A 13,942-nucleotide genomic window follows, 5' to 3' on the forward strand; every position below is an offset into this window, starting at 1 on the left:
CAGCGAGGGGAGCCTCAGTGAAATCGCAGCATTTCAAAAACACAGAGGTCCAGAGGTGGGCTTTCCAATGGAGGGGAACCTCAGGGGAATCCCAGCAGTGCGAAAACGGGTGCTTCGGCTGGCAAAAGGGGTGAATTTTGGGCTTGCACGCATTAATCGCTTTTCCATTGATTCCTATGGGAAACATTGTTTCGTCTTACAAACTTTTCACCTTAAGAACCTCGTCCCCGAACCAATTAAGTTTGTAAGACAAGGTATCACTGTACAGTATATGATAAACAGAAGAATTGAAGAAAGATACATTGGGATTAATTCTGACTGCACAAGACCAAGAGAGTCCAAAAACTTCCTTTTGTTTTAACTGTTATTTGGCTGTACAACTTGTCTGTTAAGTCACTGTCTTGATGCATGACCCACTTTCTCTTGATCTTATGCCATCTAAATGTTTAAGCCACAACTTTCTATAAATATATATGGCATATTATGTATGTTTGAAGTTCTTTTAATTAAGAGGCCTTTTGAAGTGTGGGGACAAAAGAAAAAAAATAGGTAAAATAATTTGATGTATATAAATAACATGTATACATAGATGCCTCAATACGTAATACATGAGTGTGATTAATTAGCCAATGGGGAATGTTGGCAGGTCATACTTTTACTACAAGAATTGGTAGGAAACTAAAAAGATAACAACACAATTATCAATAAAATTAAGACATTTTGACACCAGCTTCTGGGGCATTCAGAAGCAACCTAGTAAACATTCAGAAATGCTCTAGAGCAAAATTAGAAAAAAGGATGTCAATGTTTCGATGGATACTCCCTGCTGATGGATTGTTCTGATTTGTTTTACATTTAGATTTGTTTGCATGGGGATTTGTTTCTTTGTTTGTTTCAAGCTATCTTTATTGATATTAGATTTATTGTTTAAAATGCTTAGGGATTTTGTTACTTATGTTTCACTGTCAGTTTCAATAAGTAAAATAAACATACTGTATTGCTCTTTTTACTGGCCAAATACAACTAGTCCTTGACATACAACCTTTGATATACAATTATTTAGTGACAGTTCTAAGTTACACTGAAAAAAATGACTTATGACCAGTTTTCATACATATGACTGTTGCAGCATCCGCATGGTCATGTGACCAAACTTTGGCCATTGTCAACTAGCATGATTTCCATTTATGACAGTTACATTGTCCTGGGGATATATGATTATGATTTGTCACCTTCCCAGCAGGCTTCCAACAAGAAAGCCAGATTTACTTAACAAATGGAGTGTTTTGCTTAACAATCGTGGCCAAAAAATTTGAGCTCCACTGTTGTCGTAAGTCAAGGACTACCGTTAGCACAAAGCTTAAAAAATCGAATTTTACAGTTGACACCATCTCAGTAACCTGAGGACAAAGATGACTTTCTGATGTTAGGATTCCCACTCAGTTCAGCAATATCTAGTTTTAAGTATAGCATATTAAGATAAAAGAAGAGAACAGAACAGACAGAAAAGTTGAAGGCAAGTTTAGAAAATAATTGAAAATAATTATATTTAGCCTGGCCTTTGCCTGGCCTTCTAAACTGAAATTTGGCGAGACTAATAACAGTAGTTACCCTGCATCAATATTACTATTAGTCCTCTCATTGTTCCTATCACCCATCTCCTCCCACTTATGACTGTACGGCTGTAACTTGTGGCTTGTATCCTTATGATTTATATTAATATTGATTGTTTCCTGATTGCTTATTTGTACCATATGACAATCATTAAGTGTCGCACCTCATGATTCTTGACAAATGTGTCTTTTCTTTTATGAACATTGAGACCATATGCACCAATGGCAAATTCCTTGTGTGTCCAATCACACTTGGCCAATAAAGAATTCTATTCTACTCTATTCTACTCTACTCTACTCTACTCTACTCTACTCTATTATATTTTCCAAAGTTACTTTAGTAGCCTGCCTTTGCAATACATAGAATTTCTATATATTTTTTTAAAAAATGCTTTTTAATCCATTAAGATATAGTTCTCAGTTAATATTTATTTATTTATTTATTTATTTATTTATTGGATTTGTATGCCGCCCCTCTCCGTAGACTCGGGGCGGCTAACAACAGTAATAAAAAACATCATATAAATCCAATACTAAAACAACTAAAAACCCTTATTGTAAAAACCAAACATCCCTACAAACAAACATAACATGTATAAATTGTAAAGGCCTAGGGGGAAAGAATATCTCAGTTCCCCCATGCCTGACGGCAGAGGTGGGTTTTAAGGAGCTTACGAAAGGCAAGGAGGGTGGGGGCAATTCTAATCTCCTGGGGGAGTTGGTTCCAGAGGGCCGGGGCCGCCACAGAGAAGGCTTTTCCCCTGGGTCCCGCCAAACAACATTGTTTTGTTGACGGGACCCAGAGAAGGCCCACTCTGTGGGACCTAACCAGTCGCTGGGATTCATGTGGCAGAAGGCGGTCTCGTAGATACCCTGGTCCGGTGCCATGAAGGGCTTTATAGGTGATGACCAACACTTTGAATTGTGCCCGGAAACTGATCGACAACCAATGCAGACTGCGGAGTGTTGGTGTTACATGGGCATTTGGATGTCTACCCAGAAATATCCAGCTATTAACTGATTGGCCAAGAAACAATATTGCCAATGTTGACATGTTCTTCCATAAGTGCCTATTTTTTTCCTATTGGCAGGTGCTTGATAGAATGATCAAAGAAACAGAATCAAAGGGCTATGAGAGTTCATCTAGTCTAAAACATGTCTAGTACAGGATTCTATTGCCATTCAGCTGTTGTTAAAATACTTCAATGAGAATCCACAAATTCCTGGAATGCTCTATTTCAATGTTCTTCTTACCAATAGGATTTTTTTTCCTAATGTACAGTTGTAGTTTACTTCCTCTTAATTTAAACCTATTTATTTTTTGCCAGTTTTCGCTTCTTTATACAGCCTGGTTTCTGACATGCTGCGCCCCAGTGCTGGTTCACATACCATGGGTTGGGGATCCCTGTTCTATAGGATTAAGTAGACATGGCAAAAATTCAATTAAAGGAATACTGAAAGAAATATTCTAAAGCTTTTTTAAATGGAAATGATAGCAATATGTCAAAGAATGGAATTGAAGCAAATGCTGTAGAGGTTAATGTCCAAAGGAAAATGATAATAGAAAGGACATTATTCTCTTACAATATTGAAAAACGGTAACATTCTGGATGTAAATATTGTAACTAAATATATTAAAATATACTCTGCAATTTTCTTGTAGAATATTTATATGTCTTGTTTATGATGTATGTTAAGACTGGTGAGAAAAATGTAATTATTTTTCCAGTATATAAAGGAAAAATAGCAAGAATGAATGCAAAAGGCTGCAGGGGAATTGGCTGGTTAAATTAATGATTAAGTAGTAAGTGTGAGTTGAATACAAAATTGATTAATTTATAGTTTGGTCAAGTAGAATGAATGAGGATTGAATTGCCGAGCAAATGTATAAAGTAAGAATGAATGGATCAGGAGGAAGACTTAAGAAAGTTGTGACTGAAAGGTGAGAATGAAATCCCCAGAGAGATTAGAAATTTAAAGCGTGAAAATCAATATATGGAATGGCATGTGGACATAACAGAACATTTTCAAGGGGAAAAAATGGTGTGGGGACCTGAAGTAGATGAAATGGCTGTAAAATACATTCAGTTATGTTTTCACACTACCTGCGTTTTGGTCTGTTTGTTTTATTAATCCATTAATCTTTGTATGTAATTTATCCCAAAGGGAATAGATTAACGGGTATGGCTGAATTGTTTTGCTTTGCTTCTTTTGCTGTGTTACTGTGACAACAGCGCAAGGAGCTAGAATGGGAGTTGGGCACTGGAAATCTTCTCTTTTTGGAATTCTCCATTGGCTGAAAGGAGTGGAAATTCAACAAAGTCTTGGTGTCAGCTGACTTTTGTACTACTTTTTTTTTTGGCTAGGGTTTATGATGAGTGGATGTTCTGATGGTTGTTGTACCATGGGAACACTTCTCTTCACCTCCCCACAAAACAAAATACAGTGGTACCTCATCTTACGAATGCCTCTTCTAACGAACTTTTCAAGATACGAACCTGGTGTTTAAGATTTTTTTGCCTCTTCTTCCGAACGATTTTCACCTTACGAACCCAAGCAGCTGCTGCTGGGATGAAGGGGTTTCTTTCCCCCCCCTTTTTTGAAGAAAGAAAAGGGAGGGGCAGCTTGGAGGAGTAAAGATTTTGCATGCTTGCAAAGGCACTGAAATGGTGTCTTTTTAAGAAAGAAAAAGGAGGGGCAGCTTGGAGGAGTAAAGATTTTGCATGCTTGCAAAAGCACTGAAACGGTGTCTTTTTAAGAAAGAAAAGGGAGGGGCAGCTGGGAGGAGTAAAGATTTTGCATGCTTGCAAAAGCACTGAAACGGTATCTTTTTAAGAAAGAAAAGGGAGGGGCAGCTTGGAGGAGTAAAGATTTTGCATGCTTGCAAAGGCACTGAAACTGTGTCTTTTGAAAAAAGAAAAGGGAGGGGCGCCCCCCTTGCCTTTCTTCCTTCCCACTCACCCTTTAGCCTAGCCTTGCTTCTTCCACCCGCCCCCTTTAGCTGCTCCTCCCTGCCCTCTGTTCGCCTCCCTTCTAAAGTTTGGGATTTTCCTGAAGGATTTGCACGCATTATTTGCTTTTACATTGATTCCTATGGGAAACATTGTTTCATCTTACGAACTTTTCACCTTACGAACCTCCTCCTGGAACCAATTAAGTTCGTATGATGAGGTACCACTGTAATTGGTTGTATAATCGACTAGAAATTATGAAATCTATCTTCATACAACAGACTTAACTAGCCTGGTTTAGTATGTTTACTGTATATCATACTAAATTTGTTTTGTTAAATCTTGGTTAGGTGTTTTGTGCTTTATAATGCTGTGTATGCTTCCCCTGTATGGTTAATTTATTGTTCTGTGCAGTATACAAGTTGAAACAAATTGTTGTTTGGTAACCAGGTTGGGGATTGGATGCACGTATTAAATTACTTTAAAAATTAAATAACTCTTTTGGCTGCTAGAATTTCATTCTGAAAACTAAAAACTTTTATCAGAAAACTAAAGTGAAAACTTTTACTTGTGTCCTGGACAGAAATGGGTTTCAGCAGGTTCTGACTAGTTTGGAGAACTGGTAGTGGAATTTTTGAGTAGTTTGGATAACTAGTAAATACCATCTAAGACTGGCCCCACCCCTGTCTATTCTCTGCTTCCGGAGTCCCAGCTGATCGGAAGGAAATTGAGATTTTTTTAGTAATCTTCCCCTAGAGTGGGGTGGAAATGGAGATTTTTCAGTATCCTTCCCCTGCCACGGCCACCAAGCCATGGCCACCAAGCCATGGCCACCAAGCCATGCCCACAGAACCAGTACTAAATATTTTTGAATCCCACTGCTAGTCCTGGAGCCAGTGTTCCCTCTAATTTTTTGGGGGGTGGACGGAAAAGTATAGTGTCTGAGCGGCAGTCCCTTCGGGACTGGGCGGCACAGAAAAAATAAATAAATAAATAAACAAACAAACAAACAAACAAACAAACAAACAAAAAACCCACCCTGTTTTGCCTCAGAGAATTTCAAAATAAAATACTGTACTGTGTGTCTATAACAGTGAGCTTATAATAGGGCAACTCTATCAATATCAAAATGCCACTTAAATAGTTGAGCTAGTTTCAAAATAGATTTTGATTTTCTTTCTCTCTTCCTTACTCCCATTCTTTTTCTTTTTCTTTTCCTTCCTCTCTTTTTTCTATCTTTTTCTCTCTCTTCTTCTCTTCCTCTCTCTCTCCTTCCCTCTCACTCTTTCCCTCTCGGCTTCTGGGCAGGTTTGGAAAACTCTGAGTTGATGATGATTTTTAAGTGAGCGATTGCTCACTGCTTAGCTTAGAGGGAACTATGCCTGGAGCCTAAATGACACATAAGCTTTAAAATTGTTTATCAGTTGTAATGCTCTCAATATTAATATCATTGAATATTTGAAAGTGAGGTATGATATATTTTTACCATTATTCTAGGAAAAAATGGCTGTAGAAGATTGTAACAAGTTGCTTACAGTGTTGATGTTTGCCAGGTGTTGACATAAACAAGGGACTAAATAAAAGAGATCTGATATCAAGTGTAGTTATATTAACTGCATGTCATTTTAACTGAACTACTGCACAGTGCTCTTGTGATTTATTGATTCAGCAAAATGCAAATTATAATCAGTATCAACAGTGTATATCTGAACGACAACCCTCAAAAGCTTATGTCTTTCTGGAAATGTGACTGTCAAGTAATAGCTTAAATAGATATTAAAATGATTGGAGAGTGGGGGGAAATTTGAGATCCATTTATATGGCGGCCAGAACTTGGATTTGCAGAAATGAGACAAGCTTTTGGTGCTTTTATTTATTTTTAATACATTTAGAAATCCATTAAATAAGATGTTAAACTGCATTTTAATATCATGATGTTATTCATTACATCTTTTTTTTAACTGTATTTATACATTTATAAATAATTTTTAAATATATGGAAGGTGTGGTTTGTTCTGTCCTTTGCTTTAAATAAAGAAAATTTGAGTTCTATTCACAATGCAGTATTTGACAGCTCAAATCTCGTATGTTTTAATGCAGCACAAAATTCTTGAAAAATGTGTTCAATCTTATTGTAGGGCTCATTTGGAGGCAAGTGCAGAGAAATGGAGTAAATTGCTAATATCATTGGAAGAACTTATCAAATGGCTAAATTTGAAAGATGACGAATTAAAGAAGCAGATGCCTGTTGGTGGAGATGTTCCAACTTTACAGCAGCAACATGACCACTGTAAAGTAAGTTGCTTAATTTGACATTATTATTTCATCGTGAGCAGAGTGTATAAAAACGGTTTTTTAAAAATAAATTTTAAAAAATTGAATTTTTAAAATTTAAATCAGAGTTTTAAAATTATTAGGATTTTTTTTGACTTTTATCAAATTTATTTTAATAAAATGCTTTTGGAGTAAAATACAGTGATACCTTGTCTTACGAACTTAATTGGTTCCGGGATGAAGTTTGTAAGGTGAAAAGTTTGTAAGAAGAAACAATGTTTCCCATAGGAATCAATGGAAAAGCAATTAATGCGTGCAAGCCCAAAACTCACCCCTTTTGTGCTGCTGGGATTCCCCTCAGGCTTCCCTCCATGGGAAACCGCACCTCTGGATTGTTGTGTTTTTGTGATGCTGCAGGGGAATCCCAGCAGGGGAATCCCAGTAGCGCAAAAATGGGTGCTTCGCTGGCAACAGAAGTCAGGAGGTGGGATTTCCCAGTGAGGGGAGCCTCAGCAAAATTGCAGAATTGTAAAAACACGGAAGTCCTTGAAACCCCACCTCCGGACTTCCGTGTTTTTGTGATGCTGCAATTTTGCTGAGGCTCCCCTCACTGGGAAACCCCACCTCCGGACTTCCGTTGCCAGCGAAGCACCTGTTTTTGCAATGCTGGGATTCCCATGCAGCATCACACAAACACGGAAGTCTGGAGGTGGGGTTTCCCATGGAGGGGAGCCTCAGGGAAATCCCAGCAGGATAAAAACGGGTGCTTCGCTGGGAACAGAAGTCCGGAGGCGGGGCATCCCAGTGGCGGCGGCAGTATATAAATCTAAATGCTATTGCTATTGCTTAATCAGTATAATAGCAAGAGTTGAGCATACCTTAGAACAGTGATGGTTAATGTTTTTGGTGCCTGTTAGGTGTTAAAGAGTATGCAATGCTACTCTAAGAGTTACACAGGATACACAGAGGAAAAATGTAGAGGTAGCAGATATCCAGCCAATATTCCAGGGATATTAGCAGTACTTCAAATAACCAGACCACATACATATGTATAAATATTATTTATTTTAGGCAAGTAACAGTAAAATGGAAGGTAGAATGGTGTAATGAAAAAAAGAAAGAAAAAAGAACCTAATTGAGATACCTGCAGAGTACTTAATGCTTCTTTTGTCCCTAAAACAGCATGTACTATCTTTAACACCTGCAACATTGCTGACTCGTGAATTTGCATCATTTTAGCTGTTTGACAGTTATTTGCTTATTTTTGGGACATGTTATTCTGTAGTTGTATCTGCCATTCAGTCTTAATTCTTAATGACTCGCTTACATAATCCTTTGCCAATCTCTTCTTTTATTAAAATTTCCACTTACATTTTTAATGTGTTGTTCTTATTTCAAAATAAGTACTAATTTTTGTTTAAAATTATTAATTTAATACTCACTCTTTCCTCTTCCCTTTCCCCAATATCTTGTTTCAGTGAAGTAAACAAATAAGCAGCCTACAATTTAGATTCATATTTCCTTGCTTCATTTATTTAAATGTTGCTAAAATGTGCTTGGACTCCAAAAAGTAATTCGTCTTTTTTTAATGAATTTGCCTGAGGTTTATATTATGGGGTAGAGAAATTTCTGCAAGAAAGATCGGTGTAGAGGACTGAAGGAGGGATAAAGTCAAATAAACAAAAATAACCTCTATTAAATATACCTACATGTAAAATATTTCTCTCTCCTATTTGTTTAATTACATTTCCACCTTTTAGGCTTTATCATAACTGCCATGCTATCAAGATAGTGAACACATTTTAAAAAATGACAATTTGTCTGTTTCCATTATCAGAACTGCTTTGAGCAAAAGATGCATAAATTCCTAGCAAGAAAATTCCTACAAGGAAATTTAAACTGATTGAATACCAATTAAATAACAAGCAAATCTGGAATTTTTTAAAATGTTGTCATTTCTGAGCAATCTTACAGCAAATACTTGAGCTTCTTGAGGTGACTGCAAAGAATTTATTCATGCATATAATTAGCATGGTAGTATATAAAAGGAAACTGGAAGCAATTTGCTATATGTTTAAGACTGTGAGCTTAGAAACAAGGACAAGGAATATATAAGGAACAAACAAGGTGACTAGGCAGCACTAAAGATATTGCAATCATTTTCGACCTCTGATGAAAATGACCTGTCTTTTCCTTGGGAAACTGTTGCTGGCCAAAAAAGGGCAAGAAAAGAGACCAAAAGAAAAAAAAATTAGAAAAAGAATCATTAACTCCTGATATTTAAAAAATCCTGAATAATAAATCCTAAAAGCCAAGTTTTCATAATCAAAATACTCTTAACTGCTGTAATGACACTGATTTGTTTCAATCATTGACTTTGTTAATATTTTTAACAGAGTGCAGTCAGAGAGAAACTGGGACTGGAATTTCCATTGCTAAGCTAAATGGTTATAATGCGCAAATTTTAGTTATTATTTTCTTTATTTATAAAATTTATTGACTGCCCATCTTACCATAGGACTGTGATGGCTCACCTTTTTGTTGTTGTGTGCCGAAAGTGCATGAGTGAGCATGAGACAGGTTACATGCATGTGGGTACACATAGTCTTCGGAGAGGGGCGGCATACAAATCTAATAAATAATAATAATAATAATAATAATAATAATAATAATAATAATAATAATTTTTATTATTATTATCATTATCATCATCATTATCATCATCATCATCATCATCATCATCATCATCATTATCATTATCATTATCATTATTATTATTATTATTGGCACATAGGCATGGCCAGGTTGGATTGGCAGCGAAGTGGGATCTGTTATTACTCAATTGGCTCCCTCCATTGCACTGTTCCCCCACTGGGGGGACAGGTCTTTAGGCCCATACAAAAAGGAAGGTAGGAGCCTACTTGGGATATTAAATAAGTCCAACTTCATCCATTAACTTTGCACGTCAGAAGTCAGCTGTGAAAGTCACAAATGGTGATCATATGACCCTGGGATACTGCAATTGTTATAAATACATGTTGGTTAACAAGTGCCCAAAGTTTGATACTATCGCTTTGGGGCTGCCATGATGGTTGTCTGTGCTAGGACCAGTCATTCGACATTATTTTCGGTGCCATTGGAACAGTCACTAAATAGAATAGTCACTAAATAAATGGCTGTAAGTTGAGAACTACCTGTATACTGAAAAAGCAAGCTCTGTTGCTTTCTGTGGAAATAATCATAAGCAGTTTTTGTTAATATTGTAAAGTGTGGATTGGCTGAGGAAATAGCAATCAAGATTGAGCTGAAGTGGCTCAGTGGGTAGAGTGCAGTACTGCAGGCCACTAAAGCTGACTGCTAGATCTGCAGGTCAGCGGTTCAAATCTCATCACTGGCTCAAGGTTGACTCAGCCTTCCATCCTTCCAAGGTGGGTAAAATGAGGACCTGGATTGGGGGGCAATATGCTGGCTGTGTTAAAAAGTGCTATTGCTAACATGTTGTAAGCCGCCCTGAGTCTAAGGAGAAGGGCAGCATAAAAAAATTGAATAAATAAATAAAATAAATAAGATTATCATTAAATTTAAAAGAGATACTGTGCTTTTATGCTGTGCACAAATATTCCTGTGAAAGAGGTCCATAGTACTTTTGGCATTTCCCTGATTCCTTCTGGTATAATAGGAAAAGTTACTGAATTATAGAGCAGGGGTTTTTTTTTCTTAAAAAGGGACTGGTTTTCATTGCCGTTCCTGATTTTTAGTGAAAGGAGTATTTGGATGTGTCACATCCTATACTGATGATTGATAAAAGTGAATGATAGCTACTTTGCTCCATAAGAAAGCAAAATCATTCAGAGATACACATTCAGGAGTCTTGTGAGTTAAATCTTTAGACTATAAGAATTTTATGATTTGTAGAAAACAATCTGCACTTGAGGGTTCGACAAAGAGAAAGACAGAATATAACAAATAAATAATGAATGGCTCTGAGTTGTTCTCCTCTTAAAAGCTCATCTTTGGAGGCAGTCCTGTAGTTTGTCCCAAATCCAAGTACAGTGGTACCTCGACATACGAGTTTAATTCGTTCCAGACCCGAGCTCGTAAGTAGATCAACTCGTATCTCAAACGAATTTTCCCCATATGAATTAATGTAAATAATTCTAATTGGTTCCAGCCCTCAAAAAAGTCCCAAAGTTAGCCTAAATTATGAAAAAAGACATGTTTTTAATTAATAAATCTACATGCAACACGTATAAATAAACAATACAATAAATAATGAAAAGAGAAGTGTACAAATGTACAAAATACAATAAGAAAATGTACCTTGGTGACAGACGAGTGCGGCTGTGTACTGTAGACTACATAAACAACACTTTCTTAAACTATCATAAACGTAAACAAAACAACAATTCCATAGTTAAATGGTATAAAACTTTGTTTTGCACGCTAACACGTGCTAATGGCTGAGATAACCGGAAGCAAGGGGATTCTGGGTCAGAGAGGCAATGCGCCAACTAGCGGTAGCATCCTGAAGCTCAGCTCGTATCCCGAATTTGAGCTTGGGTGTCGAACAGAAATTTCGCTTGCGTCGCGGCTTGTAACTTGGAATACTCGCATGTGGAGCAGCTTGTATCTAGAGGTACCACTGTATTTTTAGGAAGATAGTATAACACTTCACCGTGGATAGTGTTTTGGAGTATATAAGATGCCTTTAGAGTAATAAGATAAATCATACTGATTATGCAATACTTCCTGTAATTGGTGAAAAAAAGGAAAATCAAAATACCTATTTTATGATTCTGGAGTACTCCCCCAGATCTACAAAGTTTTCTTTTAAAGCCCTTCTTTTAGGGTTTGCGTAATACAAAACGAGGGGGGAAAATTGTGTTTGGATAAACTGAATTTACTATTAGGAAATGATATATTTTAAGCGATTTATCTGCAGTTTCATTATACTTACACAACATGACTAATCTTTACAAGAAGCAAAAAACCAATGCAGCTCTATAAACCTGCATTCTTTAAATACTGAAAATATTACCCATTTTTTTCTGATCAGTCAGCACCAGATTGGGTGCTACTAGAAGCTTTTGAAATTTCATTAGGTACTATCAAATGTATTTATATGTAATCAATAGCTATATGGACGACAAACTTTTCAAATTAAAAAAACCCTCTGAAATTCTATGTTTAGTACTGCATTTCATGTTTGATTTGCAGAGCTACAAAATTTATAGTGCAATACAAAGGATAAAGCAGTAGGCATTGAGTATTAAACTTTTCTTCCCGGAATGAAGAAAATAAACATGTTTCCTTATTGGAAATGAAGTACTGTTGGCGGGAAGGGCAAAGGAGGCACGACTTACAAAATTAGAACTCTAGAGGATCATATCAGGAAAATCATAAGAGAACCTTGACATCAGTCTTATTAGTTTTCTTCGCATATTCTGTTGGCCTGACGTATTTATTATTTTATGTAAATTTTATCTCCAGAGGTTAATAAAGAGGCCGAGAATACAAACATTGGTATGGATAGGAGGAATGTGACTTCAACAGTTCAACAACTTCACCTCCACCCCTACAGTCCTTTTAAATATCTCATCCTAAATATTTACTTCGAAGCCGAGGAGATTCTCTGAGGCAGACTGCTAGGGAACAATATAATTTGTCTCTTTTGCTGGCAGAATCCTTGATTCAAGCACTGCCACTAGTGGAATTGGAAGAAAGCATTTTATTAGGATTTGAACCTGTAAGTTAATTCTTAGAAAGCTGAAGTCGATTAGCAGAATAGTGGGCAGAGAGAAGCAGGAGGAAAGTTGGACCCTTTATTACAAAGCTTACTCTAAAAGAGAGTGAAAATCTGGGATTATTTTGACGTGCAGAGGAAAAGTCTGAAATTGTCAGACCAAAGAGGATCCGTATATGTTACAAAAGTTTAAGAAAGGTAAAAATACTGAAATTGTGATACAAGCAGAGGAATAATGGAATAAAAGTAATAGGATAGGATACGATTCAAAATTTGAAGATAGAGAAGAGAATGAAAAGAAAAATAGCAAAACTATGTAACAGGACTCATGATATATTTGAGTAGAAAAAGATGGGGTACATTTGTTTGTTTGTTTGTTTGATGTGCAAAAAAGGTTGGGGAGAGAAATAGTGGAACTATTTTTGATAAATACAATTTTCACTGAAATACACTATAAAGCAAATATGTCCCCTTTCTTGTTCAATTATATAATAATTGGTGATTCATGAATTATATATACTATCAACACAATATTGCCTCAGTACAGTGGTACCTCGGTTCTTGACCACAATTCATTCTGGAAGTTTGGTTGAGAACCGATTTGGTTGAGAACTGAAACAATTTAAGATAAATACCCCTCCTCAGTTGCCTCTCCCTCTAGCTTGCCTGCTTCTGTCCCCATATCTTTCTCTCTCTCTCTCTCTCTCTCTCTCTCTCTCTCTCTCTCTCTCTCTCTGTAGTTTGCCGGCTTCCTGCTTCAGTTCTCTTGATCGCCCGCTTCTGTCCCTGTCTCTCTCTCTCTCTCTGTAGTTTGCCGGCTTCTGTCTTCAGTTCTCTCGAGTGTTCGAGTTCCAAATATTTGTTCGGATTTCAGGGCAAAGGTTTTTTGAATTTCCTGGTCGAATACCGATTTGTTCAAACTGAGAAGCATTTGAAAACCGAGGTACCACCGTATTTAGATACATGGATTTTCTACATTATGATACAAGGGTCGCCCAGAAAGTAATGCACCACATTTTTTCCCTCAACAATTATTTATTGAACACAATGAAACTTACACGCAAGAAAGAATGATGTTCCTTCTGCACTCCATATTTTTCCATGTAATCTCTATCCTGTTCTATGGCCTTCCTCCAGCAAGACACAAGGGCATGTATACCTTGTCGGTACCACTCCTTGTTCTGGTCACGAAGCCATTTCTGCACTCTGCGAATCACCTCTAATGGCCTCATCCTCTGTGCCCAGTGACTAACCATACCAGTTCTCTGCTGACTGCAGATTTCTGTAAACTGTACACAAATGTTTGTGAATGTTCCCAACAGCTTCTTTCTCCGCAGTGAGAAATTCAATGACGACATGCT

At 36.9% G+C, this 13,942-nt stretch overlaps 1 protein-coding gene across 1 annotated transcript in view; it reads left to right on the plus strand.

Annotated features, from left to right (window-relative positions):
• Nucleotides 1-13,942, plus strand: part of UTRN (utrophin) — a 463,318-nt gene that overhangs the window by 317,192 nt on the left and 132,184 nt on the right. Inside the window, 1 exon segment of the mRNA XM_070733661.1 lies at nt 6,703-6,859. Coding sequence (XP_070589762.1) covers nt 6,703-6,859 — 157 coding nt within the window.

This window comes from Erythrolamprus reginae, chromosome 1, assembly GCF_031021105.1.
Source record: "Erythrolamprus reginae isolate rEryReg1 chromosome 1, rEryReg1.hap1, whole genome shotgun sequence".
Lineage (NCBI taxonomy): Eukaryota > Metazoa > Chordata > Lepidosauria > Squamata > Dipsadidae > Erythrolamprus > Erythrolamprus reginae.